The 20,584-nt window shown below is 49.8% G+C and overlaps 1 protein-coding gene across 5 annotated transcripts in view; it reads right to left on the reverse strand.

Moving 5' to 3' along the window:
* Window positions 1–814: 814 nt before the first annotated feature.
* The window catches only part of NDRG4 (NDRG family member 4), a 49,819-nt gene continuing 30,049 nt past the window's right edge, over window positions 815–20,584 (reverse strand). For 3 of the 5 annotated variants that reach the window (XM_028739411.2, XM_028739409.2, XM_028739412.2), the window contains 13 exons: window positions 18,521–18,641; window positions 17,593–17,655; window positions 17,006–17,066; window positions 16,279–16,365; window positions 14,252–14,308; window positions 11,958–12,061; window positions 11,054–11,110; window positions 10,908–10,959; window positions 9,709–9,756; window positions 8,652–8,687; window positions 8,081–8,132; window positions 7,251–7,289; window positions 815–4,790 (listed from right to left, as the gene is read on the reverse strand). In XM_028739411.2, coding sequence (XP_028595244.1) covers window positions 4,630–4,790; window positions 7,251–7,289; window positions 8,081–8,132; window positions 8,652–8,687; window positions 9,709–9,756; window positions 10,908–10,959; window positions 11,054–11,110; window positions 11,958–12,061; window positions 14,252–14,308; window positions 16,279–16,365; window positions 17,006–17,066; window positions 17,593–17,655; window positions 18,521–18,641 — 938 coding nt within the window. In that variant the 3' untranslated portion in view covers window positions 815–4,629. The remainder of the gene's footprint in view (window positions 4,791–7,250; window positions 7,290–8,080; window positions 8,133–8,651; window positions 8,688–9,708; window positions 9,757–10,907; window positions 10,960–11,053; window positions 11,111–11,957; window positions 12,062–14,251; window positions 14,309–16,278; window positions 16,366–17,005; window positions 17,067–17,592; window positions 17,656–18,520; window positions 18,642–20,584) is intronic. The other 2 variants (XM_028739410.2, XM_028739413.2) reach the window with 1 other exon arrangement.

The following is a 20,584-nucleotide window of genomic DNA, read 5'->3' on the forward strand; positions in this document are numbered from 1 at the left end:
CCTATGGGGCTGAGGAGCCCAATTATGTCACACCTTGCCTGCAGAGCTGCCTGCCCCTCACCCCTTTTTTGAAGGGGAGTGTTCCCTTGTGGAGTGTTTCCTCAGCCTCCTCTCTTCTCCCCTCTCCTTGGGAGTTCTCTGAGCAGCCGCAGCTGCTGCTCCTGGTCTGAGCTGCCCCTCATCCCACCCCAAAAAGAGGTGCCTCCTCACACTGCCCCACAGGGGACTGGGGAGCACCCCCTGACCAGTCCCAGAGGCACCATTCATTCACCTAGGGAGCATGTAGCCAGGACTGCTGCAACAGACAGCTGTGCAAGCCTTTGGGAGGCAAAGACACAAGAGAGCATCAGAGGGGGGAGGGAAGGAAAGAGGGACAGAGACCAGTGCTGCCTGTGGCACCCCTGACCATCATTCAAGGCACTCCAGGGTGCCACGGCATACTGGTTGAAAACCACTGGCTTATGGATTGAATCAACGCAAAGGAGTTTTCTCACATAGCATGTGTCAACACAATTTTTTGGAGGGGTGGTGCATGTAAAAAATATTCAGAGTGCTCTGAATGGGATTTCTTCCAAAGCCCCATTCAAAGTGCTGTGAAAAATAGTCAGAAAAAGGTCACCAGATCTCATTATGACATCAGGTGATTGACAGGTAGGCAGCTCCACCCACCTACAAGTTGCCTCAAGGGAGGTCACAATCTGGCCCCTGGGCTTGGAAGGTTCCCCAGCCCTGATACATTGGATTCTGCTAACAGTAAATACTGTAAATAAATGTGGCACTCATGAATAAGCTGCCGCTTCAACTGCAAAGTGAGTCTGCTTGATCTTAATATCTTTATTAGTTTTCAACACAATAATCCTCTCTACATCAATGGGTTTGTTTGTTTGCCTTGTTTTACATTTTGTAGATATTGTGGCATCAATGCAACCAGAGAGCATCAACAACCATCATGCACAAAAATATTACATTTCACCTCATACAGAAAAAAGAAATCCATTAAATTCCACCTTAATCAGGAAAATGTTTCTTTAAAAAAATCCAATTCCCCCCACCCCCACCCCACAGCTAGATCACCTTCAAATGAAAAGCTGCACATTGGTTGCCAATTGCTACAAGTAAATGGCAGGGGTGGAATCCAAGATAAATATTATATATAGGAATTTATAGATCTATCTCATCTGAAAGAAGACATCAAGAAAAAAGGCAACAATATCTACAGCAGCCTCCTCCAACCAGGTGCCCTCCAGCAGGTGTTCTCTCCTGCAACTTCCTTCAGCTCCAGCCAACTTGGCTGTGTGATGCTGAGGAGCTGAGGGGAGCTGTAATCCAACAACCTCTGGAGGGTCCCAGGTTGGCAAAAGCTGATCTACAGTAAAAGAGGGTCCTAGTAGCCTTCAGTCATTCATATTTAAAGTTTAGAAGGAAGCACACAAAATAAAAGAGTCTGAGATTAGAGGATTACATCAAACAGAGAGTGTGTCTGGACTGGTTGTGGCAACATCAAACCATTTAAATGCAAAGATGCCTGGCTACGCACACATATATACCCCTTGACGTGCGCACTGTCAGGAGCGAGAAAGTCAGGTGCAAAGCCTGCCGAGTAGCAGAGAGGCGAGACAGAACTCCTCGCAAGCTGCTTGTTGCTCTTTGGGCCAAACCACACTTCAAGCTCTTTGCTTGCGTGGAAACGCAGCGATGTGCAAGATTGGTGATGTGGGTGGGGTGTTTTATCAGTAAAAAGAACTGAGTGTCTGACATGAGATCAGGATGCGGTAAGGATGCATTTGGGATTCAGCAAGAACGATGGGCTGGGTGGTCCAGCAGCAGTTTGGGGAAAGGAAGGAGAAGGGTATATTGGCTCATTTGGAGCCCAGAGTGGCATGGACAAGAGCCTTTCTGGTTTCACGTCAATAGCAGGCTTACAGTAATGCAGAGCGAGTAGGGAGAATCGTCTCTTCAAAGGCATGAATGTGCGGAACTTGAGAAGAAATGCAAAGGCAAATTCTTGCTAACTGTTCCTCCTCCAAACTCTGAAAGGGGTTCTGAGATGAATTGAAATGGAAAGACCTCAATAAATTAACAGCCCCAGAGCCACGGGGTGGGGTGGGGGGGCTGCCTGAGACCTATCCTAGAGGACACACACGTTTGCTTCCTTCTGGTTTTGTGGTGCTGCCAGAACGGAAATGAGGCACTGTCCCAGAGAGCACTCAGGTGGTTGCGGGGGGATCCTTCAGAAAGTCAGGCAGGACAAAACACAAGATGACAGGGTGGCATGATAGTACGAAGCATAACCACATCGTGAGGGGACAGAGTGAAGGGGCTGGATGCTAGGCAAACAGGGCATCTTTAGAAGTGAGGACCCCGCAAGCCTCTTTACTGGAATTGGGGGAACGTATCCTGTAACGTTAATTAATGCATATAGAATTGCCCCCCTGAGAGCCTCCATCTAATGAAAGGACCAATGGAACTTATGGGTAACTTCTTGAATATAAGAGTAGTTATCATTTAATGCTTATTAAAGAGTCTATTTTTTTCTAAGTGCCATATAGCCATACAGATATTAAAACACAAGAAGACCCCTGCTCACAGGCTCACAATCTACTCAAGAGGAAAAGAGTGGGGAGGAAATTCAAATGAGCATTGCCTTTTTCTCCCCCCCCCCTTAACTGTGATGACATTACAGTGAGTAAATAAATACTAGATGAAATATTTCATAAGGAAAACCACAGAGGCTGCTGTCATGAGGGCGAGAGACTGGGTGCTCCTGTGGGTCAATTGGAACAATGGCCTCTATCCAGTGCTAGTTCTACTCAGAGTAGAACTTAAGTGGATACAGCATCTAATGTGGACAGGGACAGTTTGGGGGCAGATATCCCAGCACCTTCACATGATCCATCACATCCCTGAGGTGCAGAGGGGGCCACAGACAAAACTTAGGGATCAGGGCCTTCCATGAGGCTACCTGTTTTTTCATACAGGTGGGAGCATGGAGGAGATGTGACCAGTCCCCTATGGGGCCGTTTTGGGGAGGAAGCTCTTTATCCCCATCAACACAAGCCTTACACAGTAGAGGCTGGAGTATGACACCCCCAAGAGTGCCTGCCTAGTTGGGAATATTTGTATGTTTTTATTTTCTGTGTTGTGTTTTAAAATAGTTCTTGTACCCTGCTCCGGGACTGTTGATCAAGAGCAGGAAACAAATATTTTAAATAACTAAATAAATGCCATGTTCCTGGGCCCCATTTTCCCTCCTTGAGGCTGGATAAGCTTCTGCTACTTATTCCTGCTGAGCCTAAAAGCATATGCACAACCCAGCACTGCTTTCTAGGGGGGGTTCCTTCAAGGAAAGGATCCTGGCAACAGTTATTGTGCAAGAGTATCAAGAATCTACTATTCCTGAGGGGAAAGCCACAAGGGTTAGCATGCTCTAAACATGCGTAAATGTGCCCTTGTGTTTTTGATTCCTGCCACTGATTGTCCTTTTAAAAAAATTAATAAGTGATGGTAGTGGGAGCAGCTTATATTGCAACAAGTTTTACCCAATGGCCATTTATAGCACTGGTTAAAAGGCTTGAGGAAACCCCAAACAAATCCTAAAACCAACTATGACCTTTCCCTACCCCTTATGCTTGGAAAGTCTTGCTGCTCATTCCTAGTATGGGCGGGGGGTGCGCACAACTTCCGACTTTCTGCTTTTGACTGAATTTACATGTAGGGGAAGGAAATGATGCAATAGGACCCCCTGGGTGGTCTTCTACAGCAGCTGGAGAAACGGCTCGACTCTATGTGCATGTTCCTACCCAGTTAAGCCCCAATTTCCGTTGTCTTTCCAACAAAACCTGCCGGCACAGAGTCAGCCACCAAAAAGGCTTTCCAAAGCTGTGGAACTAAAAAGCTTGTGCTCCAAGGCCAAAGAGAAGGGTAGAAACTAAGAGGCATTTGCCTTCAAGGTTGCAATTTCCCTCCTTCCTGAACCAGTGCTGTAAAGTGGTTGGAGTGTCAGACGAGGACCTTGGGCCAGTCCCTGCCCCTCTCAAATAGCCTACTTCACAGGGTTGTTGTGGGGATTAAAGAAGGAGGGGTGAACCATGTATGCCACCTTGAGCTCCTTGGAGGAAAAGGAGGGATATAAGTGTCTGAAAATAAATAAAGTAAGTAGACCACTGCACGGGTACATTGTGGATTGGGCATCTAAGCTGAAGGGCCCACGAGAACACTCTCCCCCTTCTGACTCACTGGGTGAGTGGCTTTTCTGAAGGAGAGGCACCCTGGCTAGGCAGGTGTAAAACATCCCTCCTGCTCGCCTTGCCTCAAGCTGTGCAGAGGGACATGCCTGCCGCTTCCAAGCCAGCTAGAAACCAACCCAAGGGAATCTCCCTGGTTCAAAATGGCACCTGGGCCTATGGGTGGAGGTGGCCGTTGACATCAAGCTGCTGCTGCTGCTTCCCACTCTCCCTATGCCCCCCTCCCAACTTTGTATTCCATAATGTGAAAGGAAAAGAAAGACGGCAAAAGAAATTAAAGCCACAGGAAGCCGCAGGGGATGGAGCCAGCTGGAGAGTGACTGGATGAGTGGGCCCTCGAGGTCACCCGTGAAGAAGACGGCGAGGAGGAGTAAGGTGGAGGCCCTCAGCAGGACACCTCCATGGTGTGGTTGATCTGCCCCATGGCCTCGCTGCTCTCCGAGTGGGTACAGGCTCTTGGGCGGTTGCCCCCGCCCTCCACAGAGCTGGCGCTGGTGAGGGAAGCCGTGCGGGAGCGGGCCAGGCGCGTCATACTGGCAGAGGGCACTATGGGGAGAGAAAGAGAGAGAGAGAGCATCAATGCTTCTGCCAGGGACAAAAAGCGGGCCAGGGAGGGTCCGGGCGGAGCGAGCGCCACAAAGACGAGCAAAGCTGCCACAGGAGAGGGAAGAAGCAACATCAAGCCCCTGGCCTCAGAGAGCGCCTAAAGCCCAGCAGCCTTCAGCCACTCAAGCCCTAGCCATGCACCAACCCTTGAGGCGTAAGAACACAAGGGCACAAAAAGAGCTTGCTGGATCACGTCAATGGTCCATCTAGTCCAGCATTCTGTTCTCAGAGATGCCTGTGGGAAACTGGAAACTGAATATAAGAACACTCTCCCCTCCTGTGATTTGCAGCAACTGGTATTCTAGCATTACTGCTTTGGACTGTGGAAGCAGAGCATAGCCACCATGGCTAGTAGCCGTTGATCACCCTCTCCTCCGTGAATTCATAGTCCAAAACATCTGGAAGGCACCAGGTTGTGGAAGGCAGACAAACCAGCCCAGCAATCAAACCCCAAAGACATGACCAAGCTGACTGTGTGGGAGACAGTGGGTGGCTTGCCAGACGGTGGCTTGTGTGAAGAATTTCAGAATGATGTGCTCTAAGTACAGGAGCCTGCCATCTGCCCTCTCAGCCAACCTGGCCAAAGGCTAGGGATGATGGAGGTCAGGGTCCAGCAACATCTGGAGGGCTGCAAGAGAAGCCAACCCTGGCCTAAGCAAACAGCCACAACAAGCAGAATGTGACCCAGTTGCTCCCGAAGACTGCAGAGTGCCAAAACACACATGGGGCATGTCAAGCTGCAAAATAAATTCTTCTACCACTGTTCTGAGGCTCCATCACCCCCCCCTTTTTTTGCTTCCCTCACCGCTGCAAGAGGCACAGGTGACCAGCAAAACTAAGTAGCAGGTAGGGCTGTGGTGGGACAGGGTGGGAAGCAAAGTGACTCTCTGTGCCTGGATGCACCTCCTGCGTGCCCTGCTCTGCCACTGACACACAATCCCCAACATCACAGCAGCCAAGCAGATGCTTGCAGGAAACCAGCAAGCGGGACCCAAGCACAACAGCACTCTCTCCTCCTCTGGTTTTCACCAACAGGTATTCAGAAGTATTGCTACCTCTGGTTGTGGAGGCAGAACAGCCCATTGTGGCTAGTAGTTATTGATAGCCCTCTCTCCTCTTATTGATAGCCTTTTCTCCTTTTTGCATGGTCTTATATCCCATGCTGGGACGCGGGTGGCACTGTGGGTAAATCCTCAGTGCCTAGGGCTTGCCGATCGCATGGTCGGCGGTTCGAATCCCCGCGGCGGGGTGAGCTCCCATCTGCGGTCCCAGCTCCTGCCCACCTAGCAGTTCCAAAGCACCCCTAAAGTGCAAGTAGATAAATAGGTACCGCTTTCTAGCGGGAAGGTAAACGGCGTTTCCGTGTGCTGTGCTGGTGCTGGCTCGCCAGAGCAGCTTCGTCACGCTGGCCACGTGACCCGGAAGTGTCTCCGGACAGCGCTGGCCCCCGGCCTCTCAAGTGAGATGGGCGCACAACCCTAGAGTCGGACACGACTGGCCCGTACAGGCAGGGGTACCTTTACCTTTATATCCCATGCTGGTCAAGGGCCATGCTGACTCCGCTCTTCTGCATCTGCCCGTGAACAGGGCCCCCAACTCTAAAGTTCAGCTGAGCACAATTCCCTTTCTGTGCCAAGATGCACAAAATCCAAGAAGTCATGGGTGCACTCATAATTGCAAGACATGTGAAAATGCCATGCCTGGTCATTAACCTTCTTTAAAAAAAAAAAATTCCAAGAGGGACACCCTAGGATTTGTAAGTGCACATGCGTGGCTGTTGAAGAGAAACTGCAAACCCCCAGGAACAGCGTGTTTTGGGATTCAGCCAGGTGTGACGCTGCTGCCAAACAACCTGGCTGTTGCATCTCTCTGTGGGAAGATGTGACTATCAGCAGGAAGGTATCACACCAACAACACACTCAGGATGCTTTTGGCCAGCCTCCTGAAAGCTGGTACCTCCCAGATGTTTCAGACCACAGCTCCCATTAGTCCCAGTCAGTGTGGCCATAGGAAGCTGGGACTGATGGAAGTTGCAGTCTGAAACACCTGCAGAGCACCAGAATGAGGAAGGCTGCCTTGGAAAGCACAGTGGCAAATCCTTTTTGGGGAAAACTCATCTGTTTCAACAAACGCCATTGGAATGACATAGCTGCGCGCTTCCCATAGTGTGTGAGTCGTGCTACAGATGCAGCAGGGGGAAGGGCAGATGCTTCTTTTTCTGTCAGCCTCAGTCGCCTGTTTACTTGCCTGTCTCTTTACTGCAGGGCCAACTATGGAAGCTGCAGCAGCAAAGCACACTCTGTACAGCAGCAATGCACAATAAGGAGAGGATGGGGGCGAGGGGGGGGGTACATGCAGCATGTGGATGTGACAGTGAGCAGACATTGGGGGAGGGGATACCTGATCCTCCACTCAGCCTTCGGTCCTTCAGGTACGCAACTAAGAGAGATATGGAGGGGAGGTTGAGTAGGAGGTGGAAGCAAAGAGAGTCTGGTTGAGGGTTGGGAGGGCAAGAGAGGCTTTTATTTTGGAACATCACACATTCAAGGCTTGTCTGATCAACAGCAGAAAAACAAGACAACATCACAACTGATAACCAGAGAGAGAAAGAGAAAAAGAGAAAGAGACAGAGAAGGCAGGAAGAATTTCACACATACAAATTATTCCTGCATTGGAGAGATTGAACTAGATGACCCTTTGGGACGCTTCCAACTCCATGCTTCTATGAGTTTTGTTTATCATTTATTTCTGAGATACCTAATGTCGCTCAGACCAAGCTCTCTCTGACCAGGCTGATCAGGACTGGGAGAAGAGAAGAACAGATCTGAAATGTTTGGCAGATAACGGGTCTTTAAATCCACACTGAAAGAAGTGCAAAATGCCCTTTGGGTTCTGACATAACTCTGATGCAAAGCCCTGGCCACGCTCCAGATGCTAATTCCCAAAACCATTTATCCTGGAGTTGACTGTGAGTTGTTCTCATGGTGTCAGAGACATGCACAGAACTGGGAAGTATCAGGCAGAGAACACCCAAACACACCCATTTCCTTGATCATAAACACACTAACAGCTCGTTGCCTCTGTATGGCACATCCAGCAGGCCACGGCCCTTGATGGAGGAACCTTGTCCAGGAGCAGGCTCTCAACAATAGGGCTAGTAATCTGTTTGGAGCTGAAGTGAGGACACATTTTTTGAGCACACTGATCCCTCAAACTAGACAAATACTTACTGTAGCCCATCCCTTGAAGGAAGTACTTGAATGCTTCCGTCAGTTTTCCAGGCTGTTCAAGAAATCAGAGGGATGCGGATGAAAAACAGAAAGAAAAGCACCTACAACCAGACATTGCAAAAATAGTGGGTGTGGGCATCAAGCTCAGGACACGGATATTAGACACGTGTGGATGAGCCCATTATCTTCTGAATCTGAGCTTTTATAATTCAGATTCTCTATTTTAAATCCAGTTTGTGAATCCAAATTCTGATCTTATTTTTATTTCTCCTCCTCCTCCCCCTGCCCTTCCCAGTTGCACAAACTCCCCATCACCAAGAAAAGGGGGGGGGGGAGATATTTGGGTTTTGTTTTGCTTTAAACTGCTTGGAACCAAAATGTGGATTTTCTTCAAAACAACATCCCTGCAACAACTAATCCTAGAGCAGGACGCAACTCAGAGTTTTGGGTGAAATGAAGAGAGGTGGGAGAATCCCACCCAGCCTAAGTGTCCAGGCACACCCAGACGGAGGTTTCTGAGCTGTGGAGCTCTTCTAATAACCAAGAGCAGGGAGGAAGAGGAAGAACTCACCTGTGTGACTTGAGGGAGCCCACCAGAATCAGCCATCTGGGTGGAAAACAGAGTTTTGAGTCAGACAAGCTTCCTTTCCAGGTGACCAGCCCCCCCTCCCCTCAATTGCATCCATCACCCAGTTATTAGCTGGGGCTGATGGGAGTTGCAGTCCATAACATTAGTAAGGCAGCAGGTTGGATTAGGCTTTGAGTACAGTCTTAAGGGGCCCCTGAGTTACTGCTGGGCCTGGCGCCTGCAAATCCTAGCTTCTATTGGCTTCAGTCAATGCCACTCTGTACCAATCAACCAACCAGAGATGCCCACCATCTTTTCAAGATGGCCGACGTCCTCAACTAGTGAAGGGAAAGGTAGACATTAGGAGGCTCAGGTGCTAAATCCCTATCTGTTGGGGGGGGGGAGGGAGGCAAGCAGAAGGGCTGCCTCCTCCAGACTCAGAACCCCATTTGGAGAAAGAGAGCTGGAAGCAGCAGCAGCTTTTGCAAGCACAAAGATTAAGGGAAGGGCTGACACGCTGTGCTTCAAGTCCTGTCCCTCTTTAGAAAGGCTAGGCTGCCATGATGTCTAATGAAGGGCTGTGGCTTCTGAAACAGCTTCCCCTCTGCCCTTCCCAAAGGGCAGGAAGGGCCCAGCCCAAGTTGCACCAATCACAAAGTCAGTAGGGGTCTTGTGGGCCAACCTCCCCATTCGCCTTAAATACAAGATATCCAGAACTAGAGTGCCCCCTGCTGGTGGCCTTCCACCCTGTGCTATAAGACTTCTGTGCAATGCCTGTAGCTCCTATCATCTCCAGAACTGTGGCACATAAGTAAATGGGGGTAAGCACCACCACCCCCACTGGGTGTCTCAATGGCTCCTATTTTCAATTGGGTTCGGGGGTATAGATACATAAGACCTTGCAGTTTGTCCTTGGACCTTAAGAGTCCAGTGGGAGGAAGAAGGGGAGAGCAAATTCTGATGGAATCAAAATCACTTACACAGAATGAGATCTAGGGGTGGGGGAGAGTGGAGTAGGGATTAGGGCTTGTCCTGAAGACTTGCCCTTCCTCTATCTCACCTTCAGGAAAGTGGTGGTGGTTGGATCCAGTTTGGAGTTGCATTCAACCTAACAGACAGCAAAGTCAGAGTTTCAAAATAGCATCAAGTCCAGAAGCACAAGCATCACCTGCCCTGCACGTGGTGTGACCCAGCAGCCAACACAAGCAGCCTCCGAGGTTACGAACACAAGCAGCCTCCATGGACGAAACTAGGCTTTATTTCACCCAGGTCAAAGACCCAGTTTGGAACCCCCTCGCACATTTGTGCACGCGCACACACAGGCTGGCAGCCTCAATGGCACCCCTCTGGAAGCTTCACTTGAGCCAAAAAACCTGGCTAGCCTCCCTGTAGCTTCAGCGCTGCAGTAAACCCTCAAAAACAGGGAAACAGCAGCAAAATGGGGGTGGTGTACAGCTTTGGCAACAACAATTAAAATAAATAAGAGGAATGTGACATTCTAGTTTTTAACTATGGCTCAAACAGTAAAGATAGGGGGTGTGGTGTAGGGTTACAGTGCTGGACTATGACCTGAGAGACCAGGGATTCAAATCCCCATTTAGCCATGAAACTCACAGGGTGACCTTGAGCCAATCACTGCATCTCTTAGCCTAACCTACCTCACAGGGTTGTTGTGAGGATTAGATCAGGAGCAGGTAGAACCATATATGCCACACTGAGCTCCTTGGAGACAAAGGTAGGATATAAATGCAATGAAATTAAAATAATAAAAAATAAGTGGGAAGTAAATGCAATAAACAATAAATAAATAAATCCCCTTAGGAGCCGGGGGGGGTTGCAGCTCTCTCTCTCTCTTTCTTTCTCTTTCTTTCCGAAAGCTTCGGGGGGTGGGGTGGGAGAGACAGCAGGCAATGGGGTAACAGGAAGTGCTTCATGCTGATGGCTCTCTGTTGGGGTGTTTATCCACCACTGAGTTTCACAAACCAATTTGAACAAAGTGGCCAAATCAGTCACAGTAAAAATAAAACGGAATGCCAGGCTCAGCAGGGTGGGAAAGGCTAGCCTGAAGTCTGCAAAAGCATCCTCAGGAGGCCTCTAGCTTTTCTTCAATACCATACCTGCCACCCGCCTCCCCCCAGCCTTCAAAGAAAAGACAAGCTTGCAGTCTAGGGGAAGGACAAACCCATGCTATGAGCTTGATCCCAGACATCATTCAAGCAGGGAAGATTAACTCTTTGGGGGGGTTTGGTCCTTACTCACCACGCCATCTTCGGCCGGTGCGTTATCGCCCACCACCAACATCACAGGGCAGCTGCAAACCCCAAGGGGAGAAACGTGATTAGCAGGAGAGACCTGCTCTGCTCAGGGCCCCTCCTCATCCTCCCTGGAGTAAATCAGTGGCTTACCGGAGTGTCTTGGCGTTCGGGATGCTCCCAGGTCGGTTAATGTCCAGGTCCCTGCGACTGAGAAGAAAATAAGGAATTTTAATTGAAGCAGACAAACATGCAGGGGCTCTGCCACTGTGCTATGTCTGAGTTCAGCAGGACTACAATATTTGCATCATACCCAGAGTTGGAGCAAGGTGGGTGTGGTCTGCCCCAGGTGTCATCCCTGAGGGGGGGTGACACCACCCCCAGGACGCTCACCGTGGGCGGTGCACCCCCAGGGTGGGGCACTTGCCTTGCCCCCTGGGTGGCTAACCCCACCCCTGGGTGCATGCCACTCAGGTGCTAGAGCAGCTAGCTCCGCCTCTGATCACACTGTGGCATTTCACCTTTTATTTACAACGTATTTGTAAAATTCTGCAAGAAACTCTCAGTCAAGCATAGGAAATTTGCTTGGTTTTAGGGGATGTTTTTACAATCAAGTACAGTGGTACCTCGGGTTAAGGACTTAATTTGTTCCAGAGGACCGTTCTTAATCTGAAACTGTTCTTAACCTGAAGCACCACTTTAGCTAATGGGGCCGCCGCGCCGCCAGAGCACGATTTCTGTTCTCATCCTGAAGCAAAGTTCTTAACCTGAAGCACTATTTCTGGGTTATCGGAGTCTGTAACCTGAAGCGTATGTAACCTGAAGCGTATGTAACCCGAGGTACCACTGTAGTATATACATTTTAATAAATAAAAACAATAATAAATAGTTTTTTGAAGGTATTATTAAAAACAAGCTTCATCATAACTGGATGTGAGCTATAGGGCTTGCAAGCAAATTTTAAAAGGGGGGAATTGGGGAGAGTATGGTGGTAGCTGTCTGTTGGGAGGAAAGCATGGTCCAAGATGCATGCAGTTCCTTCAGCCCCTGCCCCTACCTGTTGTACATGTTCCAGAAGAGCTGGAGGTTGTACTGGTTCACCATGCTGCTGATCTGCTGCCGATAGCTTTGCACCAGCTCTGTGTTCCCCACCAGCTCTTCCTGTGGGTGTGGAAAGAGGGCAGACAGAAAGGAGGCCAAGTCAGGGCACCATTGAGGACCAAAGCAACCATTCTGGGCTGGAGGAGGCATTGACTGGAAAAGCACCTCTGTGAGCCCAAGGACTCTGCTGGATCCACTTCTTTGCAGGGCACAGCTCACTGCTTAAGAGCCAGGCTAAAATTGCAGACCCAGGACTCAGCCGTACTTACCGTATTTTTCGCACCATAGGACGCACTTTTTCCCTCCTAAAAAGCAAGGGAAAATGTGTGTGCGTCCTATGGAGCGAATGCAGGGGGGAGGCAGGCGGGAAAAGCCCCCAAGAGCCGCACACAAGCTCCGTGCGCTCTTGTGGGCTTTTCCACAGGAGGGAGAAGGGACTGACTGGCCGCATCAGTCCCTTCTCCCACCTCCCAGGAAAGCCAGGAGAAGCCGTGCAGCCCTTTTAAAGTGCACGCGGCTTCTGCCGGTTTTGCGGGAGGTGGGGGAATTCCCCCACCTCCCAGAAAAGCCAGGAGAAGCCGCGCAGCCCCTTTAAAGAGCTCACGGCTTCTGCGGGCTTTTGCGAGAGGTGAGGGAATCCCCCCACCTCCCAGGAAAGCCAGAAGAAGCCGTGCAGCCCTTTTAAAGTGTGCGCGGCTTCTGCCGGTTTTGCGGGAGGTGGGGGAATTCCCCCACCTCCCAGAAAAGCCAGGAAAGCCCTGCGCAGCATCTCCCGGCAAGGAGAGGCTGCGCGGGGCTAAAGGGGAAGGCAAAACAGCGAGCGGGATCCATCCCGCTCGCTGCCTTGCCTTCTTCCATAGCCGCGTGCAACCCCTCCGCAAGGAGAGGCTGCGCGGGGCTAAAGGGGAAGGCAAAACAGCAAGCGGGATCCATCCCGCTTGCTGCCTTGCCTTCTTCCATAGCTGCGCACAACCCCTCCGCAAGGAGAGGCTGCATGGGGCTATGGCTTCTTTAGCCCTGCGCAGCGTCTCCCGGCAAGGAGAGGCTGCATGGGGCTAAAGGGGAAGCCAAAACTTGGCTTGCTCCATAGCTGCGCGCAACCCCTCCGGCAGGGAGAGGTTGTGCGCACCCTGTACGCTGCTCTTTGGGGCTGGGGGGGAAAAGATTTTTTTCTTGATTTCCCCCCCTAAAAACTGGGTGCGCCCTATGGTCCGGTGCACCGTATGGTGCGAAAAATACGGTAACTTTTGCCCCACATTTTCCAGAGACAGGTCTGCACTTTAAAGCACCTTGTCTGAGCACTTTTCTTTGCCCCGACACTTTCCTTGCAAAAACCCACCCTTTGATGCTGAATCAGAACAAACAGCAATTTGGGTTTTCCACAGATTGCTATTTGCTTGGATTCAGCAGTAAAGAGCAGGTTTTTGCAGGGAAAGTGTAGGGGGACAACGACAAACCACTAGGATATGGTGCTTTAAAGAGCAGACCTGTGCCTAGAAACACAGCACAAAATGAAGTCTGGTCACCCCTGCAATTTTGAGTTTGCTGAGCAGGCTGGCTGGCTGCCAACCGTGATCCTGGGTAAGGAAAGGTATTTGATACCCTGCCAGAAGGGGTGTGTGTGCTGCAGACAGGTGGCTTTTCACTTGGTTTCATATTCTCTCACACACACACCTCCCAGCATGGTCTCTTTCGATTCATCCTTGGGAAGAGACCTGTGTTAAGTTTTAAAGGAGCCCTGCTACCATTCAGGCCTGGCTCAGGGCTTTTGTCTCAGCCCTGAAAACGTGTCGTTTTTGTGGGGCAGAACTCTGGATCTCTTTTACAGAGTCTCAGGCATTCTGTTGCTATTGACTGCTGAAACTAAACAGGGACTTCTTCTCTGCCCCAGGCCCTCCACACTTGTAAGCGTCTGCTTAAAATGCAGCCACTCTGTGCATCACAGGGTCACCAACACCTTTGGCTTGCACCAAAATATTGCCAGAACCAGGTGGGAAGCTGCATCACAGGAACCAACACCTTGTCAGGATGTGACAACCTCCACCTGGCTGCCTCTCAAGCTCCTTGCATGGGAGACTTGGGCTGCAATGTCCTTCTAAAGAGGTTCCCCCAGTCATTCTTGGACAGGGCCAGCTGGAGGCTTTCAAGAAGTGTCTCAGTCTTGCCCTTTGACAGCCCCAAAAGCAGAAGAGGGGGGAGAAGCACCCCCACTGCTCCCAGCTCCTTCCATAGCTGTTGCATGCTTCTTACCTGGCTGAACAGGTGAGTCAGAACTGTGTCAGGCAATGTGCTGGTCAGGCCAGAGAGCTGAAAGTTGAAAGCAGAGCATAAGAGTAAAGAATTAATTGCCTTGCAATATCAGATTAACAGTCCACTCCGATGCCCTCTGAACCTGAAGTAAATGTGACTTTCTTCTAAGCCCAATTGACGTTCGACACCTAATAGCTGTTGACAATCCTCTTCTGTTCCAGGAATTTGTCTAGTTCAGCCTTCCTCAACCAGACTACAACTCCCACCAGCCCCAGCCAGCACAGCTGCCTGGTGCAGGGGATGATGCACATAGTCCAAAACATTTGGAAGACCATTAATTGGGGAAGGTCGGTCTAATTCCCTTTTAAGTCATCTGAGCTTTGGAGCCCATCAATGTTATTTTGTGGTCACTATGAAGCCCCAAATTAGATGTGAACTCAGGGGGGCAGGGCGCAGACTAAAGGCAGGCCTCTCCCTCTGCAGTTCAGGGATATTAAGATGGGGCAGTCCATTGTGATGGGCTAAGGATGACTGAGACTATGTGCTTGAAATATCCTACAGGTGAGTCAAGAATTTCAGTTAGCACATTCCAGGCAATGGACTGTCAGGAGTGGACATAGAACCCAGTCACTTGGACCCAAGCCAAGTGGGGAGCAGAACTCTTGGGAGGAGCTGTCTTGTCAGCTGGGCATGGCCCACTGTTGCCCACCTGCCCTCTGTCTCCTGAGATAACCCATCATCACACACCCAACCAAGTATGAGCCATGCTGTGACACCCACAGAAAGGAATGGCAGTGTGCTCTGGTATAGGGCTCCAGGTTGGAGAAGCCTCCATCACAAGGCTGGAAAATAGGAGCAAAGGACCATGGTAACTACTATACAGATCCAGCACTGCACTGAGCCACAGGTAGCTTTATTTTGGGAGGCGTGGGGGTTTTAATTGCCCCAAGAATGGTTGCATGTGAACACGCTGCACACCCCAGTAGCCTACCGAAAAAGAGCTAGCTTGTCACATTAAATGTGTGAGCAGCTTCCAGGTCTGGGCCTCTAATTAGGCAGAGTGAGGCAGCTACCTCAGGTGGCAGATGCTGAAGAGTGGCAGCAGCTAGCTCTTTAGGGGTTAGGCTCTGTGTGCCATTTGCACACTCTACATACCCCACTCTCAACACTTCTGTGCTAAGTCACTCATTGCCTTCACTGCTGAAGGTTGAACTGCTTTTCTTCTCAAGTTGTGCAAATGGTAAGGGGGGGGGAGGTCACAGGGATTAAGCAAACAAATGCAAAAATGATTTTTTTGCACAGGTTATTGCAGTCTGGGATATTTTGAGCAAGAATTCAAAACCCTAGATGGAGATTAGTAAACAGCTGCTCAATTTGTGATAGCACAAAAATGAAAACCCCTACATGCCTGGGTTGGGTTAAGAAAACCCTGGGATTTCTTAATTATGGATCAATTAGCACAGCAATTTAGAAGCCAAGAAAGGAGACAGAAACAGACCATTTTATGAAGGACTGGCAGGCAGTAATAACATACCTGGAAACAGAACCAGTGAATTAGGACAAGCCACATGAGGTAATTTATACTAATTACCTCAGAATATATTGCTTTCTGTTTGTTTGTTTGTTTGTTTGTTTGTTTGTATGCTAAGCAAAGCAAACTAAAAGTGAGCAATCAGGGAGGCCATTGTAATTAGATTTTTTATTGATAGGAAAGGAGGGGAATTTTTTTTTCACATTTTATGTATTAATGGCAGGTAAAAATGGATAAAACAATAAGTTGCCAACACCTGCCCCCCAAACATGCCCTGTGGCCCCACTCTGTATGGGCTGCTCTGTATGGGTTGTCAAAGGGAGATGCATGAACTTTGCTTTTTGCACAGATGTTCATGGATCCAAAGAGACCTCACTCAGCTGTCCGTCCCCAGCAATGAGTCTACTTGAGCAGCAGCATCAGAAACCTCAATTGGCCTGCAGAGACTTGGCTCTGACACACACCCAGTAGCGGCAGGGAGGGGAGGCTGTCTCACCTTGGTGGCTGCCCAGTCAATCCAACCTTTGCCATTGGGGTCCACATTGACCAGAACAAGGCCTTCAACCAGATCTGGGAAGATCAGCTAAATCAAAACAGATAGACAGGCAGATGGAGTTTATTCTGGCTCACAGATGTATCCACTGGGACAGAGAGGCAATTAGTAAGCATAAAAGCGAGCATCATAAAGCAAGCACTATATCTTTAGAATATAAAAATACAAATACACTGATTGGATAACCTTCTCTAGCCTTCCCCAACCTGGTGCCCTCCAGATGCTTTTAGACTACGACTGCCATCAGCCCCAGCCAGTGGAGCAGTGCTTTTCTGGAACTGATGGGAGTTGTAGTCTAAAACATTTGGAGGGCACCAAGTCAAGGAAGGCTGCTCTGCCCAGTAACAAGGCACAGTCAGTCCACTTCAGAGCCACAACTTGAGACTTCCCTGGGGAGTTAAGAAATAAAAGGGAGGGGTGGAGAAAGCCCTTTCTCTCCAAAACCCTGAGCTGCAAGTCCCAGGTCACTTCAAATAGGAATTGCTGGTACTATCACTCTTCTTACCCGGCAATCAGCTTCATTGAGTAAGCATGCCAAGGATCAGACTGCAGGTCCCTGCCCTGGAAAACACCAAAAATGGTGCTGGGCCTTGATAGTTTTTTTTTAAAACCCCAAAACCCTTGCCTGGCTAGGATGCAGGACACACCCACCCACCATCTGATCACTTACAGCAAACTTGGCAAGGACATAGGCGCCTGCTCCCACACCAATCCCGATCACGTACTTGAACCTGCGGAAAGAAAAGTGATCAGTGGTCCCTAGGCAGCCACTTCCCTTCCTTCCTCCCACTGGTGGACTTTCGTGGCTGTCCTTCAAGCCTCCTTCACTCAACTAAAGTTTGATGCTTCGTGTTCGATGCCAAATATCTTAATCATAGAACTTTTATAAGACAAATAGTATCAGATTATTTATTTCCTTCCAAGCAACTCATTAACCAGATCTAAAATATTCCTCAGCCTTATCAGTGGCAATTTATCCAATTACTTTATCCACTGTTCACTCATGCCATCATTTTCTCCATCCTGCTGCCTTCTGGATGGGTTGGACTACATCAACCCCAGCCAGAAGGACCAGATGGTGTTGGGGAAGATGGGAACCAGAGTCCAAAACATCGAGAGGGCAAGAAGCTAGCAAAGGTATGATGCTTTTGCTTCCAGCTAAATTAAAAACCATCCTCCTCCTTCCACTGCCTCCCTGGGAGTCCTGCCCCATCATGTGATTTCACAACAAAGACAAGTAGGTTACCCAAGGCTCACCCAAAGTGCTGGACGACACTGGGCAGCATGGCAGCTAACTGGTCCATGGAAGGATACTGGTACCTGTGAAGAAAAAGCAGGAGAGCCAGGACACAATGTTGAAGTCTTTTCCTAGCATGATGGGGGAGATCTGAGGGAAAAACCGACCAGGGACTAGGGAAGCACACCCCTTTTTTTTTCTCTTCTGGGGAAGCCCCAATTCTCCTTTAGAGAAGTCCCCATCCTCTGAGCCAGTCCTGGGCCTCTCCTTCCTCCCCCAATCAGTGGGGGTGTGGGGCTGGCCTGATTCAGCATCTGAGCTATTGGTTGCCCATGCCATTTACCCTTAGAGAAGGTCCAGCCATGTTAGCCTTGAACCAGGGCCAGCTCACATGACCAACATGACTGATACCCAGACCCATGACAGTTCTTCCTCCCAGGAAGAGTTGATATCAGCATGCAATGAGAAGGTCGTCATCCACCACAAGTTTCACATCCTCACTAGGTTGCCAAGTTACAACCATCACTACAGCATGACCCACAAGGGAGTGTTTGAGGGACTCCGTTTAAGGCAGGGATGGAGAACCCTGTGCCCTTCCAGATGGGGTCCAAGTGCAATTCTCATTGGCTCCAGCCCACCTGGCTGACAGCTGGAGATGACGGAAGCTGAGGTCTGACAACACCTAGAGGGCCACACATTCCTCATCCCTGATGGGAAACCTGGCCAGGTGTGGCCAGCTGTGCTGGAAGACAGGTGTAGCAATGATGATCAAACAATCCCATAACACAGCAAGAACAGAGTGTGTCCTAGACATTTCAGACTACAACTCCTATCAGCCCCAGCCAGCTCGGCTGTATAATGCTGGTGGATAATGGGAGTTGTAGTTGTAATCCAAAATGCCTGGGGGGGCGCCAGTTTGGGAGAGGCTGCTCCATGGGAGGCACCTACCCCTGAGGGAACTGTGAGGCCCCTGCCTGCTGCCCAGGAGCATCCACATGGCAGACCACAAAGTGCTTGGTGATCTCTTGCATATCCTCAAAGTTGAAGAAAGTGTTGAAGCAAAGCTTGTCTGCAAGGGAGCAAAGTGGGGGCGGGAAGAGAGACAGAGTCAAAGTCAACAGGACTCAGGACAAAAAAAAAGGGTTGCAAAGGTTGAGGAACAACAAAGCATGTCCTTGGAAATAAATTCTGAGCGCTGGTTGCCCCGCCCTTTATTTTATTATATTATTGTATTTATAGCATTTATAAACCATTGTTTCCTCCAAGGAGCTCAAGGTGGTGTGTGTGGTTCTCACCTTCCCATTCTATCCTCACAACAACCCTGTGAGGTAGGCTAAGCTGAGAGGCAGTGACTGGCCCAAGGTCACCCAGTGGGCTTCAGGGCTGAGTGTGGATTCGAACTCCAGTCTCCCAGGTCACAGTCTAACACTCTAACCATGAACACCACACTGGCTCTCCTGTGTGACCTGTTTGTGCCCTAATGTCAGCCAGGTGTGGGGAGGAAGAAATATTCCTTTCAAGCTATTTCTGCACCAGTGTAACTGCCTAGTGCTGGGAAACCATCATCCCTGGCCTTCAGGGGCCCAGTTGTCCAACTAACAAGGAACCTGTGAAATTGCTGGGTACTTAAAGGGGTTGGAGCATGACACAAATTTGCATTTGTTCATTGTTATGTATAAATGTAGATTGAATTGGCAGGTGGTTAACTGCACTGGCACCAGAGCCCTCTGAAGAGACACCTCTGCCACCAGACTCCAAGGGGTGGATGACGCAGGTGGCTTTGAGAGGTCAGGGGAACCCCGAGGAAACTAAAAGGCAGTCCCCAGAGCCTGAAACAGTGGTTCCCAAACTTTTCTGGCCACTGTCTCCTTGGTTCCATAAACTCATCCCCAATGCCCCAACCCTACCCTATCCTACACTATAAAATGTATTATTCGGATTAGCAGTTTGCATGACCCACTAAGGAAGATAATAAGAGAATAAAATTCGAAAAAGCCACAATGAATCACACATTTATTCAAAAATCCAATTAAGATTACTTAGTTTAGTTGAGTCAATAAAATTTATGAACTTGATCCAGTGATACCTACTTTTCAAAGTCTGATAGTCACATCTCTAGAGCTCTCCTGCTACCCCCTTGCCTCTTAGCACTTGCCTCCATGTAATCCCACTACTTGACACCCCACTAGTCCCCACTTAGGGAACCACTGATAATGCCTCACAGCCTAGAAAAAGGCACTGGCCTTTTATTTGGCCAGATGGCACAGCCAGAGGGTGGTGCTTCCATCTTGACTATCACACCCCCACACTGAAGCTCTGTCAGCATATCCAAGACTTTGCTGAGGCAACTTGTGTTGCCTGCCTCAACCATAGCCAGCAGCACTAGCCATGGGCCTTGCAGAAGGCCTGGCCTGCATTCCCCAGCTGCTCTGGGGGACCAGGCCTACTGATCTTCCCCTTTCTCGTGCCCACTCCTTGCCTTGCTGGTGGAGAACACCATTGTGCCAGTCCTTGCTGCTGAGAGTGCTAACCTTTGGAGTTTCCCACAGAACAGACTTCAACCTCCAGATGTTGGTGGACTCCAACTCCCATCAGCCCCAGCCAGCACCATCATATGATGCTGGGGTTGGCGGGAGCAAGCCATGCTGGCGCGCACACACTTTAGGGCAGCCTTTGCCAACCTGGCGCCCTCCAGATGTTGGACTACAACTCCCATCAGCCCCAGCCAGCACAGGGTCATCTAGTGCAACTCCCTGCAACACAGAAACACATACTGGACTGCAATGGTTTGGCATGGAAACAAGGTCCCTGGTCCAGCTCTGCTCCCAGCGCAGCCTAGAACAAGCCTGCAAGGAATCAGCCTGCAGCTTTCCATTCTGTTCTCTTGACAGCTTTTTTCCTGCCTCCCTCCTTTTTCAGGCTGTGGCAGATCAGCCTCCCAGCCACCTTTCCTGCAGCCCCCCTCTCCCTCTGCAGCATTCCAAGGTGACCTTTTTGGACAAGCAGCAGCAG

The sequence above is a fragment of the Podarcis muralis genome, chromosome 7 (genome assembly GCF_964188315.1).
Source record: "Podarcis muralis chromosome 7, rPodMur119.hap1.1, whole genome shotgun sequence".
NCBI lineage: Eukaryota > Metazoa > Chordata > Lepidosauria > Squamata > Lacertidae > Podarcis > Podarcis muralis.